We start from the raw sequence: 25,647 nt of genomic DNA, 5'->3' as shown, positions 1-25,647 counted from the left end.
TGAGTAAATAGTGACATACTGAAATAGTAAATACTGAAATTGGGAAGACTGAAGAAGAGCAAGTTAGTGAGTGGGACAAAACAATCAAAGGTTTGGTTCTGGTCATCTGAAAATGAGAGACCTATCAGATATTTAAATATGTATATGTTTATGTATATGAAAAAAGGAGGAAGAAACATGAGGAAATACAGCAAGATGAAGAAAAGCAAAGAACCTAAAGATAACGGATAAAACGTACTGTCAGCCAGACATGACATGGCTCTTCCCCAATCCCAAATCTTAGTAATAATTTATTCATTCCCTCAATCAAATATTTATTAAGCGGCTATTCTGTGTCAGGCATGGTTCTAGGTGCCTGAGATGTAAATCTTTCCTACCTGTCCTTTCACTATCCTAGTTTTGAAGAATATCACTGTAACTATATTGGCATTAAAGAAAAAACTGCAAACCAGCTAAGCCTTCTGCATCTCAGGAATCGTATCTCAGTTTTTAGATGCATGGAATGTAGTTTTAGATGCACCCTTTGACATCACTTCTGCAATAGAAGAATTTCATAAAACACTGAATTATATATTGAAAGACAGTTCTTCCCTTATTCATTTGGACAACATCACAAAATACAAGTAATGCAGTCATTAGGTAGATAATTTTTCACTGAATCAGTTATTTTGGTCTAAATAGCAGGTGAATCCTAGCCAGTTTTAGTTCAGTTAACAAGAAGGTGGTCTATTTGAATAACGTTTGCAATATTATTGATCCGGTAAAATAACCAAATTCAAATATGAATCAAATAACCTCAAGAACCAAGGTTTCCAAAAATGCAAAATGATCACAAGCATATAATACAACATCAAGATCATGTAAGAGAAGACAATTTGTTCACAATAAAAGGCAGTATGTCTGGGAAATTAAGGGCACATGCCAAGGGGTAGAGATAAGTACCAAAGAAATATATTACACAGCTTGCAGGCGGAGGGGAGAGATTCTCTGGACTTATAGGTAATGCCTGGATTCCCCGGATGTTTCTGCCGTGCGGACTGAGACCCCAACACACTCACTGTCCTCAAGGGCGAGCATACCCTGGCACTGGATGGGGTTCTCTACCACCTTCCGATTGCTTGGACAGAGAATCAGCCTTCTAATCAGTGAAGAAATAATGTCCCATTATGACATCGGGATCTTTAACCCCTGTCTGAACCTACCACCACCATCTCATCATTCCTTCCCATTTCACAGTGGGGTCTCAATTTCTAGACTGACTCTTCGATTTAAACATACTACAGATTTCACGACAAAGTACTCCATCTCTTGGCTTCCAATCCCTAACTCAGTTTCCCCCAGCCCCATTAAATGACTCATTAGCCAGCTTGGTAGTTTAGGACCCAGACTTTGCTCCAGAATTCTGACTAACCTTTGGTTTATTGTGCCTGCATCTAATAATGTAATGTTGGTGCTGACCTCCTCCCTGATAAATATTTTTGATGAAATCAAAAGCTAAAAACACTTAAATCTCTATTTCTCATATAAACAGTTTTCTGCATGATGGTAAAAAGGTGAGAAATGGATTTTCTCCATAACAACAACAACAACAACAACAACAACAACAAAAGATGGCGGTCTACCTTTTAACCTCTTCGTTTAGAAGAGAAATAAAAGTTCTATTATTTAATGGACTCTTCAAGCAGTCTTGTGAAACAAGCCTGTGCATTTGTCAAAGGAAACTATTGTCAGTACTTCAAACATTCTAATTCAAATAGCACAGATAATGTAAACTCACTTTAATCTTCTTGAAAATGTCTGCAACAAGAAGAAAGAAGAAAAAAAAAACACCTCTTTCACTCTTGATGTTACATTTTATAGGCAATCCTTTGCTTCTTTGTTGATTAAAAAGCGGATTCTCCTGTTCTTTGCTTATTTAATGAGGATCCCCTTAAATGGCACTGTCATTTATGGACGATATGTTCCGTGAAGGGTGCCTGAAAGACTTTACCTCAAAGGCCTGAAAGGTCAATCCAACATAGTAGTCTTCTGACACTGTTATTTTCCACACACATTCCTTCATCGGTCTGTAGTCATCAGGATAATTAGGAGACTGAATCTGTCCTTCATTTTTACGTATCTCACCTCCACAGATTGCTGAAGGCGAAAATAAGCAAATAAATAAACTTAGACCTGACATTTCATTTTCATTTTCTTCTGAGATAACATTTTAGCTCAGTGCCTGTCGCTGAGTACATAAAGACCGGGCTATAAAAAATCAAAGTTGGCTGCTGTACTGCTGTAAATATTTAGATTTACTGCTGTAAAACCTAGTCAGTTAACTATAAATATTAGATAATAGCACGGGAATATGTGATTTTTTTATCACTGTTTCTTTACATCTTTACAAAAAACAGCATTTTTTTTTTTTAACTTTTAAAAACCGTGTGAGATTTTGTGAATGTATTCTATGTGGTAGAGTAGTCTGCAATATTCTGTATGATTCCCTGAACGGGTTCTTACAGTCTTTTGAGCTCAGGTAAAATAGCTGATCAAGAGAGACGCTCCGCAGAACTCTCTGGGCCTCTGGCGCTGAGCTACCGTCATGTGCTCAACATCTGTGGCTCCATCCACATAATCCTCTTCACTGCCCTACAGTTAATCTCTACAACAAAATGCTTCCGTTTACTTAAAAGTTTAAGGGAAGCAGAAATCTCCTGTCTTCTAAATTACCTAAACCCCTGTGCTAGCAGAGGCAGGCACAAGAAGGGTCTCTTCTGCCCACAACCTGGCAAAAAAAAAAAAAAAAAAAGGCTATTTTTAAAGCCAGGACACACAATGGCAGTTTGTTAGTTTCAGAGAAGCATAGAACAAAGCAGCTAGTAAATTCTCCCTTGAATGCTGACTCCCTCACTTAGACAAAGCATGCTCCAGAAATGCACACAATTACTTTCTGTGCAGTTTCCTGTAACAGAATTTCAGCAGCATAGGCACCAAATGAACACAAATTTAGTACAAAGGAAAAAATCATAATTTCTTCATGACATTTTAATACTATCATGGAAACAATGGAAATTTAAGAGCTCTTGTGCCATTCCCTGCCCCCCGCCCCCCCCCCACATCCCTACATACATTTATATGTTACTATGTCACTGGTACCAGGAAAGTGGATCTTCTTGCAATTTAACTTTACCGAGTACTTTTCCTAAAAATCAGTCTTGTGAATATTATAACACAGATTTAGAAAACTTCATAATTAAAATATGGTTACAAAATCATTCTAATGAAATTGAGAGAAAGGACATTTCTGTTAAGAGATGCAAGGGGAGGTCATCTCTAAAACTGAACGGCACTTGCCTTCATAGACCGCTGCAAAGCCTTTTCCCACCCAGTTACTGCTGCTACGAAACTCGATCCACATTCTGCTGTCTGTTGAAGTAAGAATTTCAGGCAACTTGTCCCCACAGAATCTACCTAAAAGAAATAAAAGAATAAAGAGAGACTCTTAAATATGACTCTATATTCTAATTGCTTTCCACACTAGCTACAAATTTATATATATATATAACCCAATTTGGTTCCTATGCTCTATCTGAAGTAACTAGAGCTACAAGTATGCTTAGTATTTACTTAACAAAGTCGGATAAATAAAAGAATCTTTTCATATCTATTTATAAAATATTGGAACATACCATTCTGAGATTAACAGACTGATGTCAGTTATTGTCTACAGAATTAAGAAACAGCTAGTGCTAAAGATATATTTGTAAAAAGTCACATGATACAGCAAGGTAGGGAATATTCTTTCATAGAGAAAGGAAAAAAGTACAGTGATCCTGAGAAACTGGCTCCAATTGTTAGACCGGTCCTTGCAGAGGAACAACTTGGTTAGGGATGCGTCTCAGCCCAAAGCGGAGTTCTTTGTCCTGTGGGGCTTGGTGAGGACCCATCAGGGAGACCCACATGCTGCTCCGGGGGTCTTACAGTACTGCATACATTCCATCCCACGTATAAAGTCATCATCTGTAGTGCAGTCGGCAGGATGGCAAACAGGACCTGAAGACTTGCTCGTGAGTTCTGATTGTTCTCTAATTATGTATCCACAGGCAAGTATAATACCAAATAAATATAATAATTACCTGTCATTCCTTCTGTCTTCCCTCAACCTCCCATAAATCTATATTGGCTAACTGCGTGTCTTCCACTATGCTTTAAATTTCCATATGATGACAAAATGGTTAAATCTGGCAACCCACATGAAATAATTTTACCAACAATAATACATTGCCATCCATTTCTGTGTGCTCCCGGTAGTGATGTCATACATAGTTTCAGTATATGAAAAGTGGTAGTGACTTAAAACAAATTCATACTAACAGTCAACAGGTGACATGTCTTCCTAAATGGCAAAGTAAATTAAGGGCATGCAAAAGAGAGCAATGTTTCTTAAACCGTAATGTGCATATGAAATGCCAGGGAGTCTGTTAAAATACAGTCTCTAATTCAGAAAGTATGGAATGGAGCCTGAATTTCTACCCGTCTAACAAGTGATCCTGATGCTTCGTGTCTGACAGGTACACTTCAGGGAACAGGTCTCAGGGGAAATAGTGGGGAAAATTTTCCCCATGAAGACGACGACCAGACTGAAGCAGTCTGTTGGCCCACTATACGCCGAAGCAGGTAAGGCTGCTGGGGTTCCAAAAAGAAGTGTGCTCCACTATTCGGCTTGAGATTTGGTTCTTCAATATGAATTTAATGAAATATTTTCTTTGGAACACATATACATATATTACAGATTGCTTCACCGAGGCTAAGAAACGCCGTGTTCAAGACAATGTTTTCCTCGCCCTGACTTATCACATTCGTTCTACTCTATTTTTATTTAGGTTTAAACATTCTTGGACTTCCTAAGACTTTTATACAACAGAGTCCATTCAGCGGATTTTGGATGTTAAGAAAAAAAGAAGATCTGAATGGCACATAAACACAACTGAGCAAAGCTACCTCTAAAAATAAAGGAAAAGTTGCCATTTCAACAAGAAAAAATCAATATTAGAGTAGATGCTTACACGCTCACAACAGCTCTCACCTTTAAGTAAAACAGAGGGCAACAGTAAAGTGCCTCATGCAAGTTAATGGTGTGGTCTGTGGTTAAGCGTTGGCACCAGACTTTTGTGAGCACCGAATCTGAGCTCCAGTTTACGACACAAAGTACAAATGCTTCTTCTCAGCCACAAAAACTCTCTGAGAGGCACAACCGTGACGTCCACAGTGAGCGCTAACATGGGTGGCAGAAGAAACCAGCTACCAAACACGGACCTGGCGGCTCACATTCTGCTGCCTCAGCCAACAAAACAAAACACATACACGCGCACCCACATCATTCATCTGGTTTTCTCACTAAAGCGATGATTATCAAATTAAAAATATATGTGGAGACTATTCCAAAACATCCGTTTAGATCCAAGTATTTCCTCATAATTTAAGCTAGCTTAAAATCAATCTCTCTATTTATCTGTCTGTATTTTGCGGTGGTTGAATAAGAGTATAATAAAAATTAAAATGTGGGCCACATACATTTTTAAGTCTAAGATGACTCTTGAAAGAATTTACTTTCAAGGACAGACTAGATTCATGCTCACATAGGAGGTAAAGTCTCTTACCAAGGAGAGGTGATTTCCTCCAGTACCCATCTCTCACTTCAATGTAGTCATACCAGCACAAACTGCTTTTGTATAGGTCCATTGTGGTAAAATTTAAAACAATCTGCAAATCGGAGCAAAATGACACAAAGAGTAAAATGATTGTAACTGCACATGGTAATCTGATTCCTGGAGATGAGGTACCCAGGACTGCTATGAAGACAGATTCATAGTTAATTCTTATTTTTTTTTCCTGTTGGTAGTCCCTTAATAAGTTTTCATAAACATCTCAAAAAAAAGAAAATATTTTCTCATTCTCATTAATGTTTGACAAATAGGAGCACAATGTCAGTAGTTAAACTAAACATTTCAGCTATTAAACCAAAGTTTCTATAAAGGTAATTTAAACAATTGCAAAACCAACAGGAATCTTTATTCAAAGAGTTTATTTTTAATTTAAGATAAACATGACTTAAACCATGAGAATTCTGATTTTGCCATGAATGTCTTCTTTTTAATAATTTATTTCAAAGACAACCAGTCAGACATGTATAATTATATTAAAAATTACCACCATGTGCCATATTTCAAGAACATAATATCATTGTGTATGTTGAAATGTTTTAAATACAGCTCTAAAATTTGAATTTATCCATGTAACTCTAATCAAAGGCAGATGTCACTATGCCTCTCTAGATCCAAGAATATATACTCAAGGACCTCTCAAGTTATAAGATCTTGCACATGACCCCTTATTCTGCACTTTGCTTTGAAATGATGCTGCTTTTTGTTAAGATAATTCAGATAATTCAAGAACAACTCTAGGAAAGACAATTTTCTTACTGCTTTATAAAAAGACTTATTTTTCAAATAATTAACTCTTTTTCTACTTGATTACACCAAAAGTAGATCCAAAGTAGCGTGAGAAATATACCTATCTGAAGAAAATTCATTTGGAAATTAGGTTTCTTTTAATATTCAAAAACTCATTCTAACTCTATTCTGCTGAAAACATCTAAGATGCTTAAGGTGTGAGGTGAACCTGTTTTTTACTCTGGAAGCTGCAATGGACTTTGGCCTAAAGCAACAAATTATGAGTATTTAAATAAATGCTTCTAATATAAAACTATAGTTTGTAACAATATTTATAGAATCCTTTGGTAACAATATAAGTTTGAATTTATAATTAAGAGAACTGTCAAGCTCAAGAACAGAGTAAAATATATATATAATCCATCATTGCTGAATCCATATTCCAGAAAAGTGCTACCATTTTTGTGTTAGAAAACATACACTTCGGGGCGCCTGGGTGGCTCAGTTGGTTAAGCATCTGCCTTCAGCTCAGGTCATGATCCCGGGGTCCTGGGATTGAGTCCCAAATGGGGCTCCCTGCTCAGCCGGGAGTCTGCTTCTTCTTCTGCACTTCCCCCCCTCCACATGTACTCTCTCACTCTCTGTCTCTCAAATAAATAAATAAAATCTTTAAAAAGAGAAGAAAAGAAAACATACCTTCCCGCCTTTCTTGAACACAATACTTAACAGAACCATAAGTACTAATTAGGGCAAGTCAATCCTTAACTAGCTTACTTCTTACGAGAAGGAAGATACAGCATAACAATAAACATTGCTCCTGGTGTCTTACAACTCAGCAACAATGGTCATCCAAGAAACTGCACACCAAAGCTGGTTATAATTGCCGTGTAAATAATTATTTTATAGAGATAGAAACTAAGACTTTATCGAACTATAATGAAAGTCAAATGGCATTAACATTTCACCATTAAATTCAACTTTTTTCAGTTTCTTTAAACATGTACTTTCTTGATTCCAAAGAGATGAAATCTACCAAGGATGTGAAAATAGAGGCACATTGTTTTGTTTTGCTTTTTAATGTAATACAATCTGTGTAGCATAACTTGTTTAATAAAATTGTTGGGGCGCCTGGGTGGTGCAGTCAGTGAGCTTCTGACTCTTGGTTTTGGCTCAGGTCATGATCTCATGCCTCGAACTCCCCACTGGGTGTGGAGCCTGCTTGAGAGTCTCTCTCTCTCAGTCTCCCTCTGCTCCTCCCACTCCTGTGCTCTTTCTCTCTCTCAAATAAATAAATAAATCTTAAAAAAATAAAATTAAATTGTTCATTTGTTTCTGTTCACTCTATTTATAGTTTCTCTTTTCCTTTGTTTTTCTTTTCCTTCACCAAATTTTTTTTTTAAAGATTTTATTTATTTATTTGACAGAGATAGAGACAGCCAGCGAGAGAGGGAACACAAGCAGGGGAAGTGGGAGAGGAAGAAGCAGGCTCATAGCAGAGGAGCCTGATGTGGGGCTCGATCCCACAACGCCGGGATCACGCCCTGAGCCGAAGGCAGACGCTTAACCGCTGTGCCACCCAGGCGCCCCGATTCCTTCACCAAATTTTACCAGTCTCAAAAATGTTTAAAATTTTTCCACAATATTCAATTTTTTTCTTTCTTTTGCAGTAATCCTCAACACTTGATTATTAAAATGCATAGTTTCTAAACAATTTTTTTGAAGTTCCCAATACGTTTTCTTCTCCATCTCTGAATACCAATGAAATATTAGGTTATTCTTACAACATCATTGGGAAATAATTTCTGGTTTTTCTCCTTAACTTTGTATTTACTTTAAGCCTGTTTAAATGGGGAGGACTACCACTGCCTGATCCTAGGTTTCATCCTGCATTTGTTTTCTCTCTTACAACCACCAGGGATTCGAATCTACATGATCGTACAAGAACTCAGTTATTATAGCAGGGATGGAAAAACTAGAATTTAGACACAAACGGTAGACCCCAAGGCTCATTGTGTGGCTTCCCTCTTGGATTTAAAGGTGAGTTTTATAATGGTGTGAAAATAGTTTCACTTCCTCTTCTATGAGGGAAAAAAAAATCAGCTAAATTGGAAGTATGGATATCATCAAATTGTATTTACAATTTAAACAATGTGGTTGGATTGCTAACAAGCAGTTAATATTTGAAGTTTGGAACACACACACACACAAACACACTCACACACACGGTTGGAAGGGGGATAACTCTAAACAGAAAAGTTTCCTATCTTGCTTTTAATCTTCTATTTTAAACGCCAAGCACCGTGGAGGAACAAAACTGGCCTATTTTAATATAAAACACAGAGTCCTTTAGAAGCAGAAAATGTAATAAAGATAGGTTTTCTAAAATCAAATCTTAGGGCTCTGACACAGAAGTAAAATGCTGGCCTTTGACTAAGGTTGCTAGCACAATCAACTTGAATTACAAATCAAAAGCACTTGGAAAATATTTGGTTGTCTTAAATTATGCTATGTTGTGTAAATATGTTGCATCTTTTTTAAAGAATGACAAAATAAAAACTAACTGGCACAATTATATAAATGTTTATTTCTTATGGTAAGTATCAATTTACCATTATCAATTTAAAATTCATCATGGCTCCCTTGGAACATAAGATTGAAGGAGATACAAGGAAACAAGTCTAAGATTTCCCGTGATCTGCTATAAATCTTAGTTGCTCTTCTGAAAAGTGAAATTGATACAATCGCTGTGGAGTTTACTTATTAAAACTTTGTTATACAGTCCTGCAGAGTGCCACAGAGTGCAGAATCTGGAAGAAAGACAGACCAACAGTCAAGGGACTGGATGTCGGCAAATCTCTATTGAAAAATATAATCAAAAAACTACCGTCAACACAATTAAGACATTACTGACTATATAAACTAATTCCATGAGCACCACAGAAGACCAATTAGAATTTGTCTTACAGTGCTGAAGATGGGCAAGATACAAATCTTCGATTAGACTGATATTATTAAGTGGCTCTTTAGAAAGAGATATTAGAATCAAAAGCAGTAAAATAAAATAGATTTCTGGGTTCCTGCCAAAAGAAGCTTAAACAAGCCTAATAATCTCTAGGGGACTCCAGTTTTCTTCTCAGGAATAAGACTAGAGGTGAGAAGATCAATAAACTATATTGTATGGGTCAAATCCAGCCTTTGGCCAGTTTTTATAAAGAAAGGTTTGTTGGACCCATTCTTTTACATATTGTCTATGATTACTTTTGCAATACAGTAGAATTGAACATTTGAAACAAACTATATCACCTGCAAAGCCAAAAGTATTTGCGGTATATCCTTTCCAGAAAAAATTGCCAACTCATGGAATAATTGATCATTAAGCTTTTGTTCCGCTCAGAATTGTATCCTGCTAAAGGGAAAAATTTACATCTTTTCCTGCAATAGAAGCTATTTATGATTGGGAATCAGAAAGCCTGGGTTTAAGTTCTAGCTTCTCGGTTTGCTTGCTTACTTAAACTTTCTTAGTTGGAACATATTTCCATACTGTCAACCCCTGGAGGCCATAATATCAAGTGATCTCAGCAGAGTTAAATCAGAAGGATTTAATTGGATAATGTTAGAAAACCACCAAGGTAATCTGAAAGCATTGTTAAGATTCTCATGTATTACTGTTTTCAAGGTATATATTCAGGCATCCCTCACAATATAAATCCTGAAGACAGTTATGAAAAAATAAAAGTATTAGCCCAATTTACTTAATCCAACTATGCTGGGAACATAAAAACATCAGCCTAATTTTCAGGTTTCACCAGAAAATCAACATGTTAAAAAGTAAGGGATTCTTACTCTAAAATCTAAAGAATAGAAGGAGAACCTGGGGCCTTGGTTCAAGTACCTGCCTTACAACAGACTAGCTGTATGACTCAGGTAGATCTCTAATTCCATCAGGGATTTATTATATGACAAGTGAAAAACAGGAATTGGATTATGCTATAAAAGTAATTTCTCTGCTTAAAATTACATGATGACACCTGGATTTTGAAATTTTGGTGTGTCATCACCAACTGCTCACAGGAACATTTTTCATACTTCTTTTCCTTAATCCCCACTCCACCCCTATACCTAATCAATTTCAACTTCTGCAGTTCCCCTAATAATGTTCTCCTTCTGTTTTCACTGACCATGCTCTCCATACTTCTTTGAATTAACTGCAATAGTTTCACAAGTTGTACTTTGTTATTATTTTTTTAAATTTGTATTTACTTATTTGTCAGAGAGAGAGAGCACAAGCCGGGGGAGCAGCAGGCAGAGGGAAAAGTAGGCTCCCCATTGAGCATTGAGCCAGATATGGCTCTCAATCCCAGGATCCTGGGATCATGACCTGAGCCAAAGGCAGACGCTGAGCCAACTGAGCCACCCAGGCGCCCCTCACAAACTGTACTTTGGTTTTCAGTTTCACTCATCTCCAATTTATCTTATCCTAAATGACCACTTTTATCCCATGAAAGTTGAGCACCAGTGGCTTCACACACAACTCACTGTAAATTTCTAATCCTGGGCATCATGACTCTAGGGTCATAACCCACCTCTGCTGCCTCATCTTGCACTACCTCAAACAGAATCTTCATCCTACCCATCCCTGACTTCTTGCTGGTGTGCCCTGGAAAAGTACCCCCAATTCCAGCACTCCTTTAGTCCAAGCCTATGTAATTCTTCCTGGGATACCACTCTCTCCTTCCCTGTTTCTGGAATCTCTTCACACCTTTCAAAGTCTTTATCAAAGGCCTACATCTCCCAACAAGATCTGAGTTCTCCTATCTCAGCAATTCCATCTCACTTTCTTCAGTGATTTTTCAGAGTTTGGCTATTATATTACTGGACCTTGCTCTTGCTCTACGTTTATAAGTTCTTGATAGCAAAGATTTCTTTCACACACCAGCAGATACATTTTTTTAAATGGACTCAAAGATTTATCTACATACTAATTGCTAAATTTAAGAGGTGCCTTTGGCAATAGAAACACTATATTGTGAATTGACCCCATATGTGTAAAGCATAGATGAGTGATTAAAAAGAAGTTTTTGCAAAATGAAAGCAGTTAAATGATAGCTCTTAATTGGGTTATACAGGAAAAGAAAAAAAATATTAACTCTATTCAAGACAAAAGCAACCTACCCTTGTTAAAAGGTCAATCAGTTCTGAGAGATGAAAGAATCAATAGTGCATAATTCTATCAGCTCAGAGCTACATTCTCGGCTGCACATTCTGGACTGTTACCAGCGTGCACAACATCGACAGTCTTACATTGGACAGGACTCTGTTTTTACCTTGGGAAGTTCAACTCCAAAAAGACATACATGTAAATTGGCAATCTTCTTTCTTTTTTATTGTGGTAAAATAAATATACATATAAAACTTACCCTTTTAATCCCTTTTAAGGGTACAGTTTTATGGTGATAAGTACATTTACACTGTTGTAAAATAATAAACTTACTTTTTCAAAAGACTATTCTTCCTATATAAAATAATACATGCTTATTGTAGAAAATTAAAGGAAGAAGAAATAAAACCTACCCATAAACCCACCAGGGAGAAATAAGCATTGTTTTAGTATTTATTCTTCCATAATTCTGTCTCTAACATACGTAATTTAAAAATTAGGTCTTTTCATGCCTATGATTTTTAACCTGCTTATTAAATTTCCCAATATATTGAAAACATTTTCTCAAATCAATGTTACTTTTGGTTTTCTAAATTTAATTTGTTTCCAATTTTTCATTATTATACATAACTACCTCTGCACAGACTCAAATAATTTCTCTAGAATAAATCTCTGGGCTAAAGTGCAGGCACATTTTTCAAAATATGATGAAGATTACCAAAGTCCTTCAGAAATGATATTTCCACTATTATTTTCAGAAGCTCTGTATCCTTACTATCATTTGATATTATCATTCTATTCCATCTTTGTGGGTAAAATATAACACATCATTGTTGATTCAAAAAGCATTTCTTCGATAAAGACTGAAAGTAAACAATTTCTATACTAATTAAATACCTCTTTGTACTGATACTTCAATAAATGTTTTGCTTTCTCAGTCATTTGTGAATGGGGTGTTAATCTTTACTTATTAATTTAAAATAGCTCCTTCTGTATGCATAAAACCAATGTTCTCTCATTTTGATTTTTATTTGTGACTTTGTATTGATAAAAAGAAATTTTTTAATGTAATTATTTTAATAAATTGTTTTGCATTTTGTTATTTTTGATTTAGGTACCCAACACATCCTTTCCAGAAAACAAAAACCAAATCACTTGTTTTCCTCAGAAAAATACGAAGTAAAACTTTAATTTTTGTGCAAATACATAAAAATGATTTATTATTTATTGAAAATCCTTTCCCCAATTTATCTGAAAAATCATCTTTATAGAGGCGCCTGGATGGCTCAGTAGATTAAGCATCTGACTATTGATTTCAGCTCAGGTCATGATTTTAGGGTCCTGAGATCGAACCCCACAGTGGGCTCTGTGCTGGCCATGGAGTCTTCTTGAGATTCTCTCTCTCTCCCTCTCCCCTGCCCTCCCCCACTCATCTCTCTCTCAAGAAAGAAAGAAAGAAAGATCATCTTTATAAACAAATATATGACAAAAGTCTTTAAGCCCTCAGGCATAATTCTGGTCTTTTTAGTTTGTCCCATTGATTCAGAAGCCTATAACACATACCACAGAATATGAACATGAATTACTGAAGCAGCTTAACATCTTTCTGCTATCTTACGGTGCAATCCACTTTCCTTCATCAATTTTTTTCTAATTTGCCTTGGTTTTTCTGACTCTTGTTATTTTATAAATAACCTCTGGAAAAACTGGGTCTGGGTATAAAACAAAAATCTATTGGAAATTTATTGGCATTCCTTTAAAACTATACATTAATTTGGGAAAAACTGATAATTTATAATACATCCTGGCATATGATATGTTACATCCCCTACATGATATGTTATTGTGTTTTAGTTCCACAATAAAGTCTTCAGTTTTCTAAAAACCCAATATATCTTAATATTTGTTTTTATTTGATCAGCTTAAGTGTCATTTTTTAGTTCATTCTTCTGAATTTTTGAGAAGAGAAAACATATTCTCTATAACTAAAGAAAAATTTAATGATTAGTTCTGCCAAATGCAAGCTGTGTGGTACTAGGCAGTTTCCTCAATCCTTTCTTAAGTTCAATTTCTTCATATATAAAACAGAGATAATTATAATACTAAACTTAATGGAGTGTGAGCAGTTTAATGCAGTGCCTGCCATAGTAGATAATAAATATAAGTCCCTTATTGAAAAAAATTGAAATTGAAAAAAAGTCCTCCTAGTCCTAATCCATCAGGTTATCATTAAATATACATACTGAATCTAGTGTTACTAGTATTTACGAAATTTTAGACAGCTTTTCTTCATTTTGATACTATTATTTGACAAAGTAACATATTTTATAATATTCAAATACCCTCATAATACTGAACCAAAACACTTTCAAATTTATAAATTTATAACTTGCTCTCATTTGATTAAATTTATGTAACATCCATGTGTTTATATCCATATGTAAGGCACTTGATAATTTTTTCACTTGTGTTATGTAAGGTATGCCTATCAGAATTTTATGAGTTTAGTAAAATAAATGAAGAGAGAGAAAAAAAAATGAAGAGACTACACATTGTTATGCAATGCACTTGTAATACACTTTATTACATGGGAGAAATCTGAGATTTTAGAATTTGAAAAAACTGCCTTGAGAAATCCTCTGCCAGCAGCATCATTTTATAATAACTTCTATAAACTTATTTTATATGGTTATAACTTATTCAATTTTTAGTGCTCATTAAATCACTTTTGATATTTTCAATTTCCAGGATTCTACATTAAGAAATATTTCAAATGAAAGTATTTCTTCAAGTTTTGATTAACAAAGTTAAGTATATAGCCAATTATATTCAGTGAAATTCCATTATCATGAATTCAAGTAAAAAAAAAAATCCACATTTTCAGACAGGAACAGTACTAGCAAAATATGCTAATTAAAAAAATAGCTTAAGGATTAACTATAGGCAGGACAAAATGAGCCTTAATAGAAGTCTGAGATATGAGAAGAAATAATGAATAAAAATATTTGGTGAATCTTCAGACAAATGCTGTTGGGAATGGAGACCCACGTACAAGAGAATGGAGTCAGTCCTTTACCTTAAGCCCTACACAAAAATTAATTCAACAAAGATTTAAAGACCTAAATGTAAAACCCAAAACTATACAACTAGAAGAAAGCATAGAGGAAAAGCTTCATGATATTGGAACTGGCAATGATTTCTCAGATATGGCACAAAAGCACAGGCCAAAAAAAAAAAAAAAAAAAAGCAAAAACAGTTAAGTGGTACTACATCAAACTAAAAAGCTTTTGCAAAGCAATCAACAGAGTAAAAAGGCAACTACAGAAAAGAAGAAAGTATTTGTAAATTATATATCTCATAAGGGGTTAATAGCCAAACTATGTAATGAACTCCTATAATTCCACAAGAAAAAATAAAATTATCCAACTAAAAAATGGGCAAGACACTTGAAGATACATTTCTCAAAAATGATATACAAGTGGCCAAGAAGCATATGAAAAGATGGTCGACATCACTAATCATCAGAGAAATGCAAATCAAATCCACAATGAGATATCACCTCTCACCCATTAGGATGTCAAATATCAAAAAAAACCAAAATACTATATATTTGTGAAGATGTGGAGAATTTGAAGCCCTTCTACATTGCTGGTGGGATTGCGAAATGGTGAAATCTCTATGGAAAACAATATGGAAGTTCTTCAAAAAATTAAACCCAGAACTACCAAATTATCCAGCAATCCCATTTCAGGGTATGCATCCACATATTGAAAGGACTGTCTTGAAGAGATATGTGCATACTTATGCTCGTAGTAGCACTAGTCACAATAGCTAAAAGGTGGAAGCAACTCTATCAATGTCTATCAATGGGTGAATGGATAAACAAATGTGGTGGTCTACACATACAGTGGAATATCATTCAGCCTTAAAAAGGAAGAAAATCCTGTCACATGTTAAAACATGATTTAAACCTTGAGACCATTATGCTAAATGAAAGAAGCCAGTCACGAGAAAACAAATGCTGTATGCTCCAACCTAGGAGAGGTATGGAAAGTAATAAAATTCATAGAAACAGAAAGTAGAATGGTGGTTCCCAGGGGCCAAGGGGTAGGGAAAATGGACATGAATGGGTATGGAGTCTCAGTTTTGCAAAATGGAAAAGTTCTGGAGATCTGCCTCACAACAATGTGAATGTACTTAACACTATTGAACTGTACACTTAAAAATGGTTAAGACAGTAAATTTTACATGTTTTTTACCATAGTAAAAAAAAAATTGGTAAATATCTGTGTATAGCTTAACAAATGTTAAGTGCAAAAAACAATAGTAATATCTCATTTTTGTCCAGATGAAACAAACTTGAAGAGAAATACTAAATAATAGCATATAAAATGAAGATAACAAGTAACCTTTTTTGTTTTTTGGCATCTTTTTATAGTTTGGGAGAAGGGTAAGGACACCACTTACATATGACTTCATTAAGAAGGCCGGTAGAAAAAGGGTACCAAATAATAGAATATACATTTAAAACTTCCAAACCAATAGACAGAAAATAAGTGAAATGAGGAAAAAAACCCATAAATTCAATACATAAAAAGGCAAAATAGTAAAACAAAAGAAACAAAGTGGGACATAGAGAATGCAAACAAGAAAAATAATACATCAGAAATCACAAAAAAATGTAACTGTAATAAACACGAAAGACAAACTAACCACCATGAATTAAATAAAAAATAAAACCAAACTATTTGCTGTCTATAAGGGACACACCTGGGACACAAGACCACAGAACAACTAAATGTATAAAGCAAGATGAAGATATAACCAGGCAAGAATATTCAAAAGAATGTGTAGTTTTCTTAATATCAGAAAAAATAGAGTACCTAAATCATGACTAGAAATAAAGAAATACAGTATACAATAACAGTTTAACCATCAGAAAGATGTTATATTCTAAACATAATATGTATATAATAATATAGAATAAAAACATTTTAAATATACATAAATATAAATATAATATTTATTTTTAAAATAAAATAAAATTAAAAAATAAAATATTTTTAAAATAAAATCTTTAAAATAAAGAGAAATTAATAAATCCACCAAATAGTGACAAATATTAATATACCTTTCTATTTGACAAAGTAAAAAACAATAGAGAAAATATACACTCCAAAATTAAAAAGACTAATGCATAGAGAGCTTTGCACCCAGCTACTGCACAAAACACATTTTGTTTTCCTTTTTAAGATTTGATTTATTTATTTATTTGTTTGTTTGTTTGTTTGTTTGTTTATTTAGAGAGTGGAGGCAGGGGCAGAGGGAGAGGGAAAGAGAGAGAATTCTAAGCAGGTTCCACACCCAGCATGGAGCAGGACGTGGAGCTCAATCTCAAGATGTGAGATCATGACTTGAGCCAAAATCAAGTCGGACTTTTAACTGACTGAGCCACCCAGGTGCCCCAGCTTTAAAGCAATGATTATTCTTTATGAAGACTGGTCCCTTGCAAGGTCATACTGCCAGCCTCAAAATATTTCAAAGACTGACATCTTACAGAGTACAGTCTCTCACCAGAAGTGACTAAAGGAGAAATTAACAAGAAAGGGATGGTTGGGGAAAAAATGTATGTTTGCAAATAAGAAAATATATGTTACCAAAAAATATGTTGATTGAGAAGAAATAATAAGAGACAAAGAAGATAATGAAAATTGAAAAATAGCAAAAATACTGTACGTCAGGTTGGTAAAATTCAGAAAAAGTAGTTCCTAGAAGGAAATTTATAGCTTTTTGTATTAAAATTAGTGAGTTAAACTGCCAACTAAAGAACAGCACAATAAACTCAAACTTAAAACAAAAAGAAACTAATAAAAACACAAGAATGAAAAATGAGTTAGTGTTGTTCGTTGACCACTTAATTCACTTTATTTGCTCATCTTCATCCATAAAGAAAAGTAATTTAAAAAGATGATAGATGTGTTGATTTCTTCCTATTTGTAACATTTTGGAAAATACAGTTTTATTGGTAATCATTCATACAAGAAAAGTGAATTAACTTTGAATACTGATGGTGTGGATACTGCAAATGGATAGGAGGAAATTTTTTTCCCTATATTATCTTGCTGTTATGAATGGATTTAACTTTATTAATCTTGTTCAAAACTCTTCATATTTTATAATTTTAACTTCAAAATCATGTATGGTTTTTATCAGCTTTTATATTTTTTTTAAGTTTTTTTTAATTCCACTTAGCATACAGTATTATATTAATTTTAGGTGTAGGTTATAGTTATTCAACAATTCCATACACCACCCAGTTATCAGCTTTTATATTTTGCTCTTCAGTACCTTTTTAAGAATGACTTTCATAAAATAATCTCATAAGCTTATTCAAAAATCAATACAGAAATTGATCAACACCTATAACTATGTTACGACATAGACTTTTAATTCTTAATTAAGAATGACTGTATAAAGAATTATGTATGCATTCATGTATTCCAAGTCACTTGTACCTTTTTATGTTTAAAAACTATTCATGTTACACAAATGTTTCATTCAGTTTTCATGTTGAGTACTGTAACACCCCGGACAGCTCCACATCCATGATTCTCTTAACAACATTCAATTATCAGGAATATTAAACTTTCTTTAACCTCAGTTGCATTCTCACCAAAGACTTTAAAGGTTAGCATTCAAGACAGAATCCAAAAGTTAACAGATTCATTCATTTTCTTTCTTAATAATTTTAAAATCTTTAACCAACAAACTAAATATTCCTCCTTTTCAATCCTTATTATATTTAATTCCATTTTCTTGCCTTAATATGCCATGACTTCCACCAAAAAGAAAGTGGTGTGGTAGAAAGAAATACTTTCAGAATTTTTCCAAGAATGATATTTGCAATAATTTTTGGCGATTTTCTTTCTAAGATTAAGAAGGTACCTATTCCCAGTTTGTTCAGGGTTTGTTGTAATTAAATCAGTAATAGATAATTTTTCCTGATTTAATTGAGTTATACCTCTAAGAGTGTTTGTGTCTACACATGTGTATGAATATGCATATACTTTGATTTGGTTTGTGGATTTTATATTCCATATTCAAGTGTTAGCTTGGGTTATACTTTTCCTTTTTTACACTGTCCTTTACAGGATTGATATCAAGGTTTTGCTAGCCATATAAATAAAAGAGTGGATCTTTTTATTCCCTGGAAGAGTTGACATAAGATAATACTTATTTCTTATTTGACTCTTGGCTAGAACTCACTAATTAAGCCTTCTGAGCTTGGATTTTCATTGCTGAAAACTATCTAATAATTCAATTAAACAGTAGTTCATTTTCTTTAGTGGTTATAGGAGTAATCAAGTTTTCTTCTTCTTCTTCTTCTTCTTCTTGAGTAAGAATTCAGTAATATTTTGTAGGAATTTTCCCATCTCATCTACATTTTTTTAAGTTACTGGCATAATGTTGACAATATTATTTTATTCTCATTTTCATGTCTAGAGCGTCTATGGTTATTAGATAATTGTGCTTTTCCTGTTATTCTTTTTCTTTCTTGATCTATTTACCTCCATTTTCCCATATTTCTAAGTTTTTTCTAAGTACCAACTTTGTTCATACTTCGTCCCATGTTATTTTGATCTCCTTAATTTATCTTTTATTTATTACTTCTTCTATTATGTACCTTTCCATTTATTTTACTACACCTTTAATAGCCACTCAATAAGAATGTCTAACTCATTAGTTTAGGGCATTTTTTATTTGCTCATGTGAGCATTTAAGTTCTGAATTTCCTTCTAAGTGTTGCTCTCATTGCATCTTACAGGCTTGCTATTCAGTTTCTTTGTTATAGCCGGAAATAATTTCTAATCTTCACTGTAATTTCTTCTTACCTAAACTGGATATTTTATGTATATTTCTTAACTGAAATATGTGGGATTTTTCTGGTTATCTATGTGACACTTATTTTTAACTTAATTTCATTATGCCTGAGAACATAATCTGCATTATTTCAACCCTTTTGGAGCATTTACTATTTCTATTTAAATTACATTTTTCAAAAAATTCCCAGAGTTTGAGCAATTTTCAATATAAATTTTCTGAGTTTTTTAGTCCCATATTTGAAGAATCAAATAAGAATAAAAAATTTTAAAAAATATATTTAAAAGAAGATGAAACTTTGTATTTATATAACACTAAAAGAGAACTCTCGATGATATAAACTACCTTCTCCCCTGGGGTCACCGAAACTCTCCAGATGCAGTGTGTATAAGAAGGGTAGCCATTTGGAAATCCTGGAGAGGAAAGGTTGCCATTGGATTCTTGTAGGGTTTCTCCACATGCTAAAAGGAAAAAAAAAAAAAAGATACATATATTTGATATTTTAAAGAGATAAGTTTTCCATATTTCCTTAAAAAGTTAAGATCATTCTTTAATTTTTATGAAAGATATTGACAGCATAAATAAAGCCCTGAGTCTTTTGCTGTTAAATGAAAAAAATATATTAGTGTTCTATAAAAGACTTTTCCTTTCCAAGTAAATTCACCTTATGTCTCTATCACTAGGATTTTAACATACTTAATGGTATCATTAGGGCTAACCATAAAACAAGACTATGAGATAAATAATTTGGCATTCATAAAGTTCTTCCTCATGGAGACTTTTCTCATTCATTCCCAAAGAGTTAGTACGTCACCCATTCTCAGATTCAGGCCAGTGGGTATCTGGTTGATGTGGCTAGGGAATCACATGAAACATAATTAATATTTTTCAGTGTAAAGCAAGGCTAAGTTTCATTGTGAATACCACATCACAGTCAAAAAACAGAAATCTTAATAATTAGAATACAGTCAATAAAGGCGGTACCAAAATGTCCCGCACAATGAAAATTTTTCTCAAAATAAGCTGAGAAAAATTGAAAGGTTAAAAACCTAAGGGAAGATTAAAATTTCCTAACAAGATGTGGACATTCATTTCTGTTGCTCACAAGTAGAAATTACTGGAAAAGCAATTGTGTTTTCCTCTTACTAAGGCTGTCTAATTTCTTGGAAGTAATTATCAGTCATCTAAAATAGCAAATTATCAGCTGCACAGCCTCAAGATCTGTGTGATTGATATCTCCAGGGCCATTGCAGCAAAGACACAGACAGAAGGTAATTAGCTCATTGGTTTAGCCAAGGTGAGTGGTCAGAACTATCTATAATGGGTTTTCCTGTTGCTTTTGTAAGACATAGCATGTACCACATGAACCTAGGCTGCTTTAAGTATCCTGAATTCAAGAATAATCCTTCCACTGAAGCCTGTCATCTTTATAACATTCACTTAATAATTAAAAACAAACAAACAAAACAGTTCTTTCCCTCTGAAGGAAACTGAAATCAGACTGAGATATTACCATATTACAGAGTCATATCTACCAGCAGGTGAACTCTGGTCTCATCAAATCCTCCATAAATAATAAATGGTTTTGCATATCTTAAGTCAAATGAAGAAAGAAAGATGATGACTTTGAAAACAAAATGGAGCTTTAAAAAGTGTGATACGATATAAATATTTATTTGAAAACACAGATACTAAGTTTGCACAACAAAATACATTTCAAGTAGAAGTAAGCAGTGTTTATTCTGATGAACAGGCAGATAAAAGCAACTGTAGAACAAAATGAAAATGCTCAAGGTCAAACATACATAATTCAGCATTGTCCATGAATCATCTAAGGGCTCTTGGTAAATGTAACATTACAAGAACCCTTAGAAAAATGAAAATGTATTAAGATTTTACTAATGCAGACAATGTGCTTCTAAGTAGGATCAGTGCAGATGCTATATAATCATTTGGGAGTTGAGCATGTTTCAATGAAAAACTTACTAAAGTGGAATTAAAACAATTAAGTATATTTAATCCACAGATGTACACAAATAATACTGTTCTGATAAAGATAAAATGGAAAACTCTATAAAATGAAAAACAAACAGAATCAGCATTTAATTCAAATATTAAGTACATCTATTATATAGCATTTGCTTATGATGCTTATAATCGTTTTTGCATTTACCTCAGTAAGTATGGTTGTCCCAGGCTACCTGATCCCTACTACAAAAGATATTTCAGCACTTTCTGCAGCCATAGGTTGAATAATGCCCAGATATACAAAGCAAAGTTTATTATTAAAAGAACTAAAAGAAAATCAGCAAGAAGAAAGTGGCACTGCAAAGTTAAAATACATAGGCTTCGCGTACTTAGCAAAGTCGCGGATGAGAAAACACAAGTTTTAATCATGGCATTACCGCTTACTAATTATGTCATACAAGTAAGTTTCAAAAGCTTCAGCTTCAGTTTTTGTTTGTTAAATGCTCATCTTATTAACATATACTTAATAAAGTTGCTTTGTAGGAATCAAATGTTATTTATGCCCTGAATCTTCTTTTTAATCCTTAGATACCTCTTCCACGGGTAGGAAGATTGTGGTCTAAAGTGTTTGAATATGTCTTTGAACAACGAAACTTAGTCGTATTTAGGAGAAAAAAAACGTAAAGAAATATACAGTGGCCAGTTATTATTATCACTGCCCTAATAAAAATTACTCTTAAACTAAATATAATTCAGAAGTTAAACTTCTATCTCTGTAGGCAATGACACCATCTTACATGTATAAAACCATAAACATTCCACACATACATAAAACTGTTAGAACTAATAAACAAATTCAGCAAAGTTGCAGGATACAAAATCAACACAAACAATCAGTTGCATTTCTATACACCAGCAACAAGAAATTCAAAAGGAAATTAAGAAAACAATCCTATTCATAATAGCATCAAAAAAGAATAAAATACTTGGCAATAAACTTAACCAATGAGGCAAAAGACTTGTACACTGAAAAATGCAAAACATTGCTGAAAGAAATTAAAGATGACACAGACCAGTGGAATGACGAGCTGTGTTCATGATTGGAAGACTTAATATTGTTAAGATACCCATATTACCCAAAGCAATCCACAGATTGAACACAATTTCGATCAAAATCTCAGTGGCATTCATTGCAAATAGAAAAAAAATCCTGAAATTCACATAAAACCTCAAACCCAAAGTAGACAACACATTCTTTAAAAAAAAAAAAAAATGAAGCTGGCTCCCACTTCCTGACTTCAAAATATATTACAAAACTACAGTATTCAAAGCAGTATGATACTGACATATGACAGACATGTAGACCAAGCGAAGAGAAGAGAGAGTCCCAAAATAAACCATGTATATATGGTCAGATGATCTTCAACAAGGGTGCCAAGACTACTCACTGGGGAAAGCATAGTCTCTCCAGCAAATGGTGTTGGAGAAACTAGAAATACACACACCACAGAATGATATTGGCCTGTTATCTTACACCATACACAAAAACCAACCTAAAATGAATTGAAGACTTAAATGGAAGACACAAAACTGTAAAACTTCTAGAAGAAAACAGGTGAGAAACTTTCTAACAGTAGTCCTGGCAATGATTTCTTGGATATGACACCAAAAGCACAGGAAATAAAGCAGAAATGGACAGCTTGGTTTACATCAGCTAAAAAAGCTCTTGTACAGCAAAGGAAACAATCAACAGAGGGAAAGGGAATCTTCGGAATGGGAGATAATATTTGCAAATCATGTATCTCATGAGGGGTTAGTATTCAGAATATATAAAGGACCTACAAATCAATAGCAAAAAACAAAATAGCGCAATTTAAAAATGGGCACAGAAGACACACAAATGGCTAATAGGTATATGAAAAAAATGTTCTACATCACTAATCATCAGGGAAATGCTCATCAAAACCACAATGAGATACCTGTTAGGATGTCCATTATCAACAAACAAACAAACAACAAAAAACAGAAAATAAGAAGTGTTGGCAAAGAAATGGAGAAATTGCAGTCTTTGTGCACTGTTGGTAGGAATAAAATGGTGCAGCCGCTAGGGAAAACAGTGTGGGATTTCCTCAAAAATTATAAATATAATTCGCAAATGACCTAACAATTCCACTTCTGAGTATTTATTCAAAAGAACTGGAAACAGGATCTGGAAAAGATATTTGTGCTCCCATTTTCATTGCAGCATTATTCATATCAGTCAAGAAACAGAAACATCCTAAACATTCATTAGTGAATGAATGGATAAAGAGACTGTGATATATACATAAAATAGAATATTATTCGGCCTTAAAACACAAGGAAATCTGGCATATGCTACAACCCAGATAAACCTGGAGGACACGATGCTGAGTGAGATAAGCCAGTTGCAGAAAGACACATACTGCATGATTCCACTTACTTGAGATTTCTAAAGGAGTCAAACTCATAGAAGTGGAAAGTGGAATGCTGGTTGCCAGGGGCTGGGGAAGAGGGAAATGAAGAGCTGCCGCTCAGTGGGCATAGAATTTTAGTCATGCAAAATGAAGAAGTTCTAGAAATCTGCTGTACACCAATGTGCACAGAGCTAACAGTACTGTACTGTGCATTTACAAATTTGCTAAGACGGTAGATGTCATATTATGTGATTTTTTGCCAAAATAAAAAATAACAATAATAAAGCAGTTAAACTTCTAAGTCCTTTATCGTATGATCAATCTCACTTCTGAATTAGGTTATTCACATATACCTTCATTCTTCCACAATAGAAAATTGTGTTTAAATTGTATAGATGCTACTTGGATTGTGTCTTGTTGAGCAATTATTACAAACTCTTGACCTTTTAATTTCATTAAGTTTATAGCTGTCTACAAGTCCATCTACAGCTACTCTCCTCACCAAATGTCTGCAATATCCACCCAATACCAAAAGAATGAGAACTTTTCTTTCTCCATATTCTATAGGGGCACACTTGTAATTTTACTAAGGCTAAGGAAAACACAGATAGAAATGAACAATAATTTCTATTAGATAAATCTCTTCCTAAAGGATCTTGACAAATTCTAGATTAGGGGAAGAAATAAAACTGTATCTAATCAACTTAATACTACCTAATTAACATATTTATATTCCTTAAACTTTTAAATATAATAAATAAAATATAGGTTTAAAATGTTTTAAAAATATAAAATAAAATGTAAAATGACTTAAAGATAAAGGTATGTTAAAAGGAATCCTAAATCATCTGAGAGATCATGTGAGATTAATTACTGAAATATTTTAAAATACTAGCCAAATCCGAATCATCCTTTAAAATGAAGCGTCCAAGGAGCCTTCCTCCCGCAGCGTGCAGCTCAGGTTAGGCGTCTCTCGCAGAACTGCTGCAGCGTCCTTCAAGGATGAGATTTACTTCCTAACCAAGTGATACTGTCTGTGCAATGCCCCAGAGGCTCAGCTATTCCTGTGTGTGTAGTCTGTGCTTCCTTTCCTGTGGCCATAACATCTGGCACGGTGCCTTTCACCTGTTTCAGCTGTATGTGACTCACTCATTCATACAGCTACTATTTATTAAGCACTTAATTTACATCGGATTCAGAATGCCATGAGGGAAAACCCAACTCCAATCCCACAAGAGTTTATACTCCAGTGTGGAAAATGCCAAATGAACCGATGATTATAGGAGTAAGACACAAACCCAAGATCAAATGAGACATTTACCATGGTGGAGTTCTGGGAGATGAGGAAGTCTTTAAGTAGGAGGTGGCTTAGGAGCTGAATCCTACATAGGAGCTAGGATTTAGCCAGGAGGCCATTATGAGCATTCTGGCTGGAGGAAGAGGCAGGAGGCAAGCATTTGGTGGTGGCAGGAGCTAAATGAAGTGGAGGTGAAAAGCTAGGCTGTAGGGGTAATAGCTAGAGAAAAGGCTCAGGGAAGAGACAAGAAAAAAATCTTGAAATGACATAATGGAAAGGAGATTAGCCTTTATCCCCAAAATAAGCAGAGTAAGATCATATTCAAAAGCCACTTAACAGCAGAATGGCTAGAGAACTAAGGAGATATAAGAATAAAGGCAAGAGGCGAATTAGGAGGCATTTCAACAATTCCGACAAAAGATGAGCCTCCCTGGACTAGGGGATTCACTGCAAAATGCAAGACTCCGAGAAGGC

The 25,647-nt window shown here is 34.2% G+C and overlaps 1 protein-coding gene across 5 annotated transcripts in view; it reads right to left on the bottom strand.

Annotated features, from left to right (window-relative positions):
* The window catches only part of TLL1 (tolloid like 1), a 203,636-nt gene that overhangs the window by 52,897 nt on the left and 125,092 nt on the right, over positions 1–25,647 (bottom strand). For 4 of the 5 annotated variants that reach the window (XM_026485645.4, XM_044379240.3, XM_044379241.3 and 1 more), the window contains 4 exons: positions 19,819–19,934; positions 5,643–5,745; positions 3,337–3,453; positions 1,991–2,136 (listed from right to left, as the gene is read on the bottom strand). In XM_026485645.4, the coding sequence (XP_026341430.3) occupies positions 1,991–2,136; positions 3,337–3,453; positions 5,643–5,745; positions 19,819–19,934 (482 nt within the window). Of the gene's footprint in view, positions 1–1,990; positions 2,137–3,336; positions 3,454–5,642; positions 5,746–8,980; positions 9,242–19,818; positions 19,935–25,647 lie in introns of those variants that run through there. The other variant, XM_048212228.2, reaches the window with a different exon arrangement.

This window comes from Ursus arctos, unplaced genomic scaffold, assembly GCF_023065955.2.
Source record: "Ursus arctos isolate Adak ecotype North America unplaced genomic scaffold, UrsArc2.0 scaffold_11, whole genome shotgun sequence".
In the NCBI taxonomy this organism is placed as follows: domain Eukaryota; kingdom Metazoa; phylum Chordata; class Mammalia; order Carnivora; family Ursidae; genus Ursus; species Ursus arctos.
The sequence above is the reverse complement of the archived record's forward strand: the minus strand, read 5'-3'. Positions and strand labels throughout refer to the sequence as shown.